This window comes from Macrotis lagotis, chromosome 4 (genome assembly GCF_037893015.1).
Source record: "Macrotis lagotis isolate mMagLag1 chromosome 4, bilby.v1.9.chrom.fasta, whole genome shotgun sequence".
NCBI classification, from domain to species: Eukaryota; Metazoa; Chordata; class Mammalia; order Peramelemorphia; family Peramelidae; genus Macrotis; species Macrotis lagotis.
The window spans coordinates 221,102,670-221,112,457 of record NC_133661.1 but is presented as its reverse complement, the minus strand read 5'-3'; the positions used below and the strand labels follow the sequence as shown (position 1 = coordinate 221,112,457).

Here is a 9,788-nt window from a genome sequence, read left to right as displayed (position 1 = left end):
ATTATCTAAAATGTTTGGCATATAGTGTTTAATAAACTTATTTCCTTCCCTTCCTTTCCTTTGTTTTCTTTTCCCTTCTCTTCCTTTTCCTTCCTTTTTCATCCTTAAACATTTATTCCCTTCCTTTCACTTCCCTTCCTTTCCAATGACATATCATGATTGAATCATAGACAAAGTACCCTGGTAGTAGCAGTGAAGGATGAAGGGGTAGGTGATTAACAACCATGTGCCTGGTAACCTGACTGTTGACAGGATCTAATTAAAAAATATGGCAAGATTTCTTTTTTTGGTGGAAAGATAATATTTTATCAAGTCTCTAGCCCTGCTTCTAAACTTATTCTTAACAATATTGATAAGATATGCTACCATGAAAGTTTCCATGTTACCTAGTATAATATGAAGGACTTAGATTATATGATTTCCAAGATATTTCAAGCTATATTTTTTAAAAACTATTTGAGCACGACTGGGGTAAGGGGTTATAGAGGCGAAAATGAAGGAGAAGGGGGCAGCTAGGTAGTTCAGTGGATAGAACACTGGCCCTGGAGTCCAGAAGGACCTGAGACCAAATCTGCTCTCAGAGGTTTAATTATTGCCTAGCTGTGTGACTCAGGCAAGTCACTTAACCCCATTGCCTTGCAAAACAAAAAGGAAAAATTCTGGAAAAGAAAGAAAGTTAGAATTGATCATGCCCACAATTAGTAAGATGTGTTACTTTATTAAGATGAGTTCCTTTTACCCCAAACATTCTTCTTGGGTTTTGGTTCTGTACCTAGAGGGGACTTTAAGGAACAGTGTAACCAAAGAAAATGATCCAGTTTTAGGACCAAGACCATGGCTGATTCTTAATATTCATGAGCATTCAATGTTTCCTTGATCCATTTTAAGAAGATGGAGATCCGAGTATAGACACGAGGGGCGCTCCCATCAAGAGAACCATAGGAAACAATACCCTGTGCCACTCTATCACATATGAGAGGTCCTCCAGAGTCCCCCTAAAAGGCATGGAAAATAGGTAGTTATTCAGAGCTCTGCCTTCCTCACCCATCATTCCCCCCCCCCCATATCCAAAGGAGAACCAAGGTATTGAGTAATCTCTATCAGATTTGGAGAAACATGAGTCCAAGTCATGTAACTGCCTGTTCTCATGGACTCCATTTGTCCCCTTCAATTTATAAGGACATCATCAATCTCTCTCTCACTCAATCTATCTGCAAGCAATACCTTACTTTATATGAAGTTACAGTGAGGCATCCACACATTCTCTCAAATGTGGACATTTGTACAGTCACTTGCTCAAGAGAAGAAGGATAATTGCTACAACAATAATAAGAATACAACATAAGAGCAATAACAATAACAACAGGTTTCAAAACTCCTTTACAAGCATCTCATTTTATTCTAACAATAATCCTGGTAGACAAGTGCTATTATTATCCTCATGTTACTTATGAGAAAACAGTGGCTAGTAGTATTAAATGATTTTTCTCATTGTCATATAGCTAGTAAGTGTCTGAGACTAAATTTCATCTTATTCCAGGTCCTGAACTCCATCAGCTACACCATTTTAGCTTCCCAAATGGCTTTGGAAATTAGAATATTGGAATCATCCCATTTCTCTATGAAAATCACTTATAATTCACATTCTGAGCTTTCCTGAGAGACTTCAAAATAGTTTTCAAATTAATAGTGACATTGAAATACCTTATATGATGCCTTTTGTTCTTTGGGATCTCCAGCACAAATCTGGGTACTATCGTCATATATCAAGTATTTTTTCATGCACTCCTGCTTCTTCATCACTTTTATCTCCACCTCTTGCAATGTGTCAGATGATCTGTTCTTAAGGGTCCTCCCCCATCCTGCTACAATACAACTCTTCCCAGGCTTTAACCAATCCTTCTTCTCAGGCAAGGGCAAGAGCTGTACTGCTTTGTTCAACCTGGCCTTCTTCTTCAGCTGTCACAGAGAGGAAAGAGATTCCAGTTCTCCTCACTACCTTCCCCAAGAGGGCACACACAGAGCCAGGAATGCATCTCCTCTTTCTTACCCCCCTCCCAGACACCTAGTCCTAGAAGTCCACTAGAACAATATGTTTCTTAGCTGTTGAATAAAGAAATGGAGAACATATGAGGGGTAGAAAGAAGACTCTAATGAGAAGTCTGAGAGATTTTCATTTCTGGTGTCCCAAACGATAGAAATCCTAAAGGGCACAGTACCTGAAGCAACATAATATCATTTGTATACATCGGCGTGTTATATTGTGGATGGGGAATAGCTCTGAAAACAGAAATCCGCTGCTGGGTGTCTTCCGACTTCTTAATGTTGTGTGCTCCCAGAGTGATGATCATTGAACTACAAGGAAGATAAGGGAGGGAGAGTCTCAGGTGTGAAATTTCTGGAGAGTTCTCAAGAGAGAGAAACACAACCTAGTGATGTGGAATGAAAGCTATATTTGCATTCAAAGAATAACAATGTTCATCCCAAATCTACTACCACTAACTTTGGTCAAGTCAATAAACTTCTCTGGACTTCAGGTTCTTCATCTTTCAAAGGAGGACATAACCGTTGAGCTCCCTTCCACTTCTAGAGAAAAGAGTCATGATCCAAAGAACCCTGAGCCCCCAGAAAAGATTAAGATAGAACAAAAAAGACCTGGCAGCTGCCACTACCAAAATTAAAAATGTTCAGACAGGAAAGAACTGAAGTTGCATTACTGGATGCCCTTCCCTTAGAAATCCCTCAGAATACTTTGAAGGGTCATCCTAAGAAAAGTTTGGAGGTTATTGCACTCAAATGCAAAAATGTAGATCTACAAAGGATTTCATGCTCTATGGAAGGCTAGTCAGTCAGACAACTTGGTGGTAGATTAGTGGACATGGAGTCAGGAAAACTAATTTAAATTAATTCCAAATGAATTAATTCCAACACATATTAGCTGTGTATCCCTGAACAGGTCTGCTTCATTTTTCTCATTTATAAAATGGTGATAATAGCAGGATAATTTACTTCCCACAGGATCAAATTAGATAATATTATAAGGTACTTGAAACTTTATTCACAAACATAAAACTTCACATACATGCTCATTCCCTTCCTTTCTCCATCTCTGCCACCCTCAAAAGGAAAGGTTTCTTTAACAATAAGACCCTGGGGCATCCAAGTGGTGCAGTGGCTAAAGCTCTGTCCATGGAGTCAGGAAGACCTGAGTTCAAATCCTGACTCAGACACTTAATAATTACGTAGTTGCGTGACCTTGGGCAAGTCATTTATCCCCATTGCCTTGCAAAATACAAACAAGCAAAATGAAACAGTAAGACCCTTCCCAGCCTTTAAGACACCACAAACATTGGTCCACCTACTCAAGCTCCTTATATGTCAGGTCTACAGGATGTTGACAAATTGCCAGATTAATGTCTGGAGAGGTCTTAAGGTTCCTTCTTTATAAAGGATGGGAGCTTGGGATTAGGGGAGCATGCTTTGGGTGCTCTCTCCTGGAGAGCTGTCTCCATTCAGACCCAGCAGCGTTGTCAAAGGAAAAGAGGAGAGACCCTTTATAAAGGTCCTATAACTCACCTTCCCCAACAGTGAGCTGCTGTCAGCAAAAAGTCCTCTCGAATCAGAAAAGCACCACATCGACTTAGGTTTCCACTTTCTTTTCTGGATTCCAGATAAGCCATGTAAGGCCGAGAATGAGGTTTTACCTCCTGACCCCCAATGATCTCCCCTGTAGAAGAAATTCCATTGTGATTTCCCCAGCTTTTCCAGGAAGCTAGAACAAGGCAGATAGATGATCTGGACCTAGAAGAAGACTTTATAAAGAGAAAGGAGGTAGAAGATCAAGTTCTACAGGAGAATCTAAAAGAATGAGATCCTGGGCTGCTGGGTTCTCTGGTTGTTTTAAGTATTAGATTCCCTCTCTCCCCTTTCTCTTTCTCCCCTAAAAAAAGGTGAGCTAAATTCCTTGTCACAACCAATACTTCTTCAGTCATCCAAAGATTGAAATGACAAGACTAACTTTTCAGATAAAGACTTGTAGGCCTTTGGAAAATCTTCTAATATTCCCTATTTTTTAATCTGAGGTGAACCTGATGATGGTAAAAAGCTAATATTCCTCAGAGAACAGTTTTGAATCCAAGGATCTACAGTAGAGATGGAAGGACTAGGTACTTAGTAGAGGAAGCATAGATGCTGATTTTTTGCCAGATTCAAACTCTTTAGGATAGGAGAAATAAGAACTCACCAGTTCTCCCATGAGGAGATTGAAGCAAAGTCAGTAAGAGGGGGAACAGAAAATGCATCTTGCCAGAGAGGATCTTCAAAGGAAATAATCTTTTCAATCCCCCAAATCCCTAGAATTTATAGCCTCCTCAAGGGGAAGGAGAGGAGGAGCTCAAATAACCTCACAACCCTCCTAGTTAAGTCCATTTATGTCTAAGCTGAGCATCAGTCACAAAACCATTTAAATGATACAATTCTGTGGTTTAGAGATAACAGAAATGATCTGACAACCAAAATTTCAACCATAGCCTCAGTGAGTCACTGTTAATCACCTTAATTTCATAGGGCTGGAAACTTTTTGAAGCAGAGAGCTGTTTCACTCAGCTTAGTGAATTGACAGCATTTTTACCATAACTAATTTATACATATGTAATAGGCTTCTCAGCACTTTAACATCATTCATAATCTCAGTCCTCTTTCTTACCAAGACTACCTCTTCCGTCTGTACCCTTTATCTTCTACCATTCTCTTTTTCTCTCAGACTTTATCAATCATACACACTATCTTTTAGAAATTTATATCTTATAATTATTTAACCCATGTTCTCTGTAAACACTGTGCTAGATACAAAGATTAAAAATTAAACTGTTGCAATATAATAAATTATATTGACCCTAACTTTACTATCAATTTGTTATTGCCCAGACTATTCAGTTATGTCTGATTTTTCATGACACCATTTGAAGTTTTCTTGGCAAGACCAGTTTGCCTTTCTATGTCCAGGTGGGGAAACTGTGACAAGCAGGGATAAGTGGCTTGCCCAGGGCAAAAGAACTAGAAGTTTCTGAGGCCAGATTTGGATTCACAAAGAGAAGTCTTCCTAGCTTCAGATCTGGAACTCTATATACTGTGCTTCCCAACTGCTTTTCATTTAAATCTACTTTCTATTTAGAATTGAAGAATTATAAGGAATATTTCTGACAGTGCCATTAAGGGCTCTGACTTTGTCTCATTGTTATAAGCTACTATGTTTATTTTTTTCAATTAGCAAGTATTTTAAAAAATCAAGCATTTTCTCCATCACCTTTCCCTCACAGTATATTTCAAAAGCAAAAAGACCCTTTTTTTGCAGATGCATAGTCCAGTGAGATAAGTTTCTACTTTTGTCATGCCTGAAAGAGCATGCCTCATTTTTTTGCACTTTTAAATTCATCATTTGTTAGAAGATAAGTGGCATGTTTCATTTTCATTTTTTTGGACTCATGATATATCGTGTTATTCCAATTACTGAAGTCTTTCAAAGTTTTTTTTTGCTCTACATCTTTGCTTAAATTGTACGCCTATTTCCATTTACTTGAGTATGCATCAGTTCTTGAAGGTCTTCTCAGATTCACTTAAAATTGTCCCTTTCATTATTTCTTATGGTATAATATTATATAAAACATGCATATACTACTGTTTGTTTAGCTATTCCCCCCAATAAGAGGACACTTCCTTATTTTTTAATTTTTGCTTACTATATAGGTCCTTTTCCCTTTGATTTCTTATAGACCTACTAGATAACTTTCATCTTCTAGTTTGCCTATTAGTATCTTTATCTCTGCACATAAACATACTCAAATTATTCTTAAAAACAAATAACATGAAAATTAGTTAAATTTCTCCTTAAAAATTTTTCCCTTCAACTTTTTATCTTATTCCTAATCTTCCCTTCTCTATAAAACTCAGAAAACAATCTGCATTCACCTTGTCTTCTTTCTCATGGTCATCTCACTTCTTTATCCTTTGTATTCTGATTTGCATCCTCACTCTGCCATGAAAATTGCTTTCTCCAAATTCACCAATGACTCCATAAGTGTTGCATCCAATGGCCCATTCTCAGTCTTCATTCTATTCATTTCTGGAGCTCCTGACACTTTTAACATTCTCCTTTTCATTAATTATCTCATTCCAAAACACTCTTGTCTCCTATATCCTCCTATCTCCATGAGAGCTCCCATTTCATCCCTGTTCCTCTGTCTCTGGTTTCCCTTCTTCTTTCCAGTCTCTAAGAATATACTTCCAGTTTGTCTCTGGCTCCCTTACCTTCTCTCTCTAAATGTAGTCTTTTGGTAATCTCATGTATTCCTTTGTATTTGTATCATTTGTATCAGCATTCTTTCAATCATTCAATCAACAAGAATATTAACAAAGATATATTACACACTAGACTTCATGCTTGGTAGGGATTACAAATCCAAAGAATAAGTGAATCAAAGAACAAATAATATTAATAATCAATAATTTCATTAAAGAGAAAGAAAACAATGAGACAACATACAAAAATTTATATTAGGCAACCAAAGCTGTACCTGAGGAAAATTTATCTTACATCAATGAAATGGGGGAAAAAAGGAACAAATCAATAAATTGGGTATTCAACTTAAAAAAAATTTGAAAAAAGAACAAATCCCCAATTGAGCACCAAATTGTAAATCCTGAAAATCAAAAGTGGGATTAATAATATTGAAAATTTTAAAAACTATTGAACTAATAAATAAATCTAGGAGCTAGTTCTATGAAAAAAAGAGACAAATTCAGTATCAAATGCGAAAAGAGTGAAATCACTACTAATGAAGAAGAAATTAAAGAAATCATTAGGAAATATTTTGCCCACTTATATGCCAATAGTTCTGACAATCTGAACAAAATCAATGAATATTTTATGAAAATATGAATTTTCTGGACTAAAGGATCAGGAAATAAAATGCTTAAATAATCCCACTGTAGAAAAAGATATTGAACAAGCTATTAATGATTTATTTAGGAAAAATTACCAGGTTAGATGGGTTCACAATTGAATTCTAATAATATTTAAAGAATAATTAACTCCAATACTATATAACCTGTTTGGGAAAATAAGTGAAGGAGTGCTGCCAAATCTCTAGTATTTCATATATATATATATATATATATATATATATATATATATATATATATATATATATATATACACACACACACACACACACACACATATATATATATATATATATATATATATGGTGCTGATATCTAAACAGGAAGAGAAAAATAGGGAAAGAAAATTATAGACCAATGAATATGCAAAAATTTTGAACAAAATACTAGCAAGGTAATTATAACAAGATATCACAAAGATTTTCCACTATGACCTGGTAGAATTTATATCAGGAATGCCAGATTGGTTCAATATTATTAAATCTATCAGTATAATTTACCATACAAACACCAAAACTAACAGAAATCATATGATTATTGCAATAAATGCTGAAAAAGTTTTTGACAAAATATTGCATCAATTTCTATTAAAATACTAGAGAGATAGAGAAATTCCATTTTAAAATTGTAAATATTAAAAAACAATATATAAAACTGTAAATAATATAAAATAATATGAAAACTGTAAATAAACAAAACACTTCACACAAATAAAGTCTGATCTAAACAAAGAGAAAAATATTAATTGCTTTTGGGTAGGCAAGTCTATAAAATACAAATGACAATTTTGCCTGTTAATTTACTTTTCTGTGCTGTAACAATCAAACATTAAATTCATCAGGAAAAACCAAAAAAACAAGAAGATCCAGGAAAGTAATGGAAAAAATACAAAGCAATACCAGATCTCAATCTATTTTATAAAACAGTCATCACCAAAAGTATCAGAAATATATGATTGCATCAGTGGAACAGATTAGGTTCATAAGACACAGTAATAAATAAACTCTAGTGTTTGTTAAACCTAAGGACTCCAGCTTTGGGGATAATAATCACTAATCGCCAAAAACTGCTGGGGAAAACTGGAAAACAACTGAACACAAAATAGGCAGAGAACATCTACACCACATATAAAGATAAGATCAAAATGGGTGTATGATTTAGATATAAAGGGTGACACCATAAATAAATTAGAAGAATGAGATCTTCCCCTCTATGGGGAGGAGAATTATGACCAAACAAAAGATAGAAAGCATTGCAAAATATAAAATAGATAATACTGATTATATTGAATTTAAAAACTTTTGTACAAACCACAACAATGAAACCTAGATTAGAAGGAACACAGAAAGCTGGGAAACAATCTTTATAGTAAGTATCTCTGATAAAGGACACATTTCTCAAATATGTAGGAAAACTGAGGCAAATTTATAAGAACACAAACCATTCCCTCAATTGTTAAATGGTCAAAGAATATGAAAAGGCAGTTTTCATGTGAAGAAATCAAAGTGATATTTAGGCATTTAAAAAAAGTACTCCAGATTACTTTAAGCTAGAGAAATGTAAATTAAAGCAACTCTGAGATATGTCCTCAAACTTTCTGCATTGGTTAATAAAACAGAAAAGGAAAATGACAAATGTAGAAGATGTTGGAAAACTGAAACATCATTGCGCTTTTGGTGGAACTGGAAACTGAACTTACCATTCTGGGGAACAATTTCAAAGGGCAACTAACTAACCTGTGCATATCCTTTGATCCAGAAATATCACTACTTGAATTTTATTCCAAAGTGATCAAAGAAAAGAGAATAAGGCCTATATGTACAAAAATATTACTAGTAGCCCTTTTCACGGTGGAAAAATATTGGAAATTGAAGGTTTGCCCAGATCATCTCAGTTGGCCAGTGTTGCTCAGCAACACAATGATCTAAGTTTGAGTTCAAAGGACTCACAAAGAAAAATGTTAGCCATATCCAGAACTGGTGGACTCTGAATGCAGGTCAAATTACTTTATTGTTTTATTCTTTCTCAGTGATAATTTTTCCTTTTGATATATTTCTTCTTCTACAACAGAGACTAATATGGAAATATGTTGTGCATGATAGTATATATATCTACCTACCAGTTTTAGACAAGAGAAGGGAAGGAAGAAAATTTTGAAACTCAAAATCTTGTTAAAATAAATGTAAAGTTTTTCATAATATGCAATTGGGGAAAGTAAAATAACATTAAAATTTTAAAAATAATATCAAAAGAATTAAGAAGTGTGAGGAGCTGTTATTGGAAGGACAGGCTAGCTAAATCACAGAGTCCATGAAAAAAAGGCCTATATATTGAGCCTAAGACAAGTTGGGGTCAGGTACTAAAGAAGTCTAAAAATTAAGCAGAATAATGAATACTTTGACTTCAAAGATAGAAAATTGTTGTAATTTTTTGAGAAGAAGTGTGATAAGGTTAGAGTCATACTGACAACTGGGCAGAAGAAACATGGGAAGAGTCTTCAGGTGGAAGTATAAATTAGAAATCTGCTGTATTCTGTGATAAGATACATCTTTTACAAATGTGAAAACTATGCAATAGAATAAGTTTCCTAATTTTTGAATATTTAAAAATATATTTGATTGATTAATTTGAAATTCATTATTTGTAAGACTTGTGCTGCTATCCAGTTTTCTTAAGTTTTTGTTTAACAATTATTATTTTCCCTATTCTTTTATATTCATATTTACCAAACACTAGCCTGTGTAGTTTTGGGTTCTAATTCTAGATAATCTTTTCTCTTGTTCTCTTTTTTCTAATTTTTTAATCCAGGACTAGACAGTGTTGGTAAC

At 34.7% G+C, this 9,788-nt stretch overlaps 1 protein-coding gene across 1 annotated transcript; it reads right to left on the bottom strand.

The window, feature by feature from the left end:
- Positions 1 to 745: 745 nt before the first annotated feature.
- On the bottom strand, positions 746 to 4,310 carry LOC141520319 (mast cell protease 1A-like). Its single transcript, XM_074232054.1, has 5 exons — positions 4,244 to 4,310; positions 3,577 to 3,727; positions 2,220 to 2,355; positions 1,705 to 1,959; positions 746 to 995 (listed from the first exon to the last, which is right to left on the bottom strand). The coding sequence occupies exons 1-5, from the start codon at positions 4,299 to 4,301 to the stop codon at positions 846 to 848; spliced, it is 750 nt and encodes a 249-aa protein (XP_074088155.1). The 5' UTR covers positions 4,302 to 4,310; the 3' UTR covers positions 746 to 845.
- Between the last annotated feature and the right edge of the window lie 5,478 nt (positions 4,311 to 9,788).

Coding starts and splice junctions, on each gene's coding strand:
- LOC141520319 (XM_074232054.1), bottom strand. CDS start 4,301: ATGCATTTTCTGTTCCCCCTCTTACTGACTTTGCTTCAATCTCCTCAT. Junction 2,356..3,576: donor GCAGCTCACTGTTGGGGAAG/GTGAGTTATAGG, acceptor TCTTCCTTGTAG/TTCAATGATCATCACTCTGG. Junction 996..1,704: donor AACAAAAGGCATCATATAAG/GTATTTCAATGT, acceptor CATGCCTTTTAG/GGGGACTCTGGAGGACCTCT.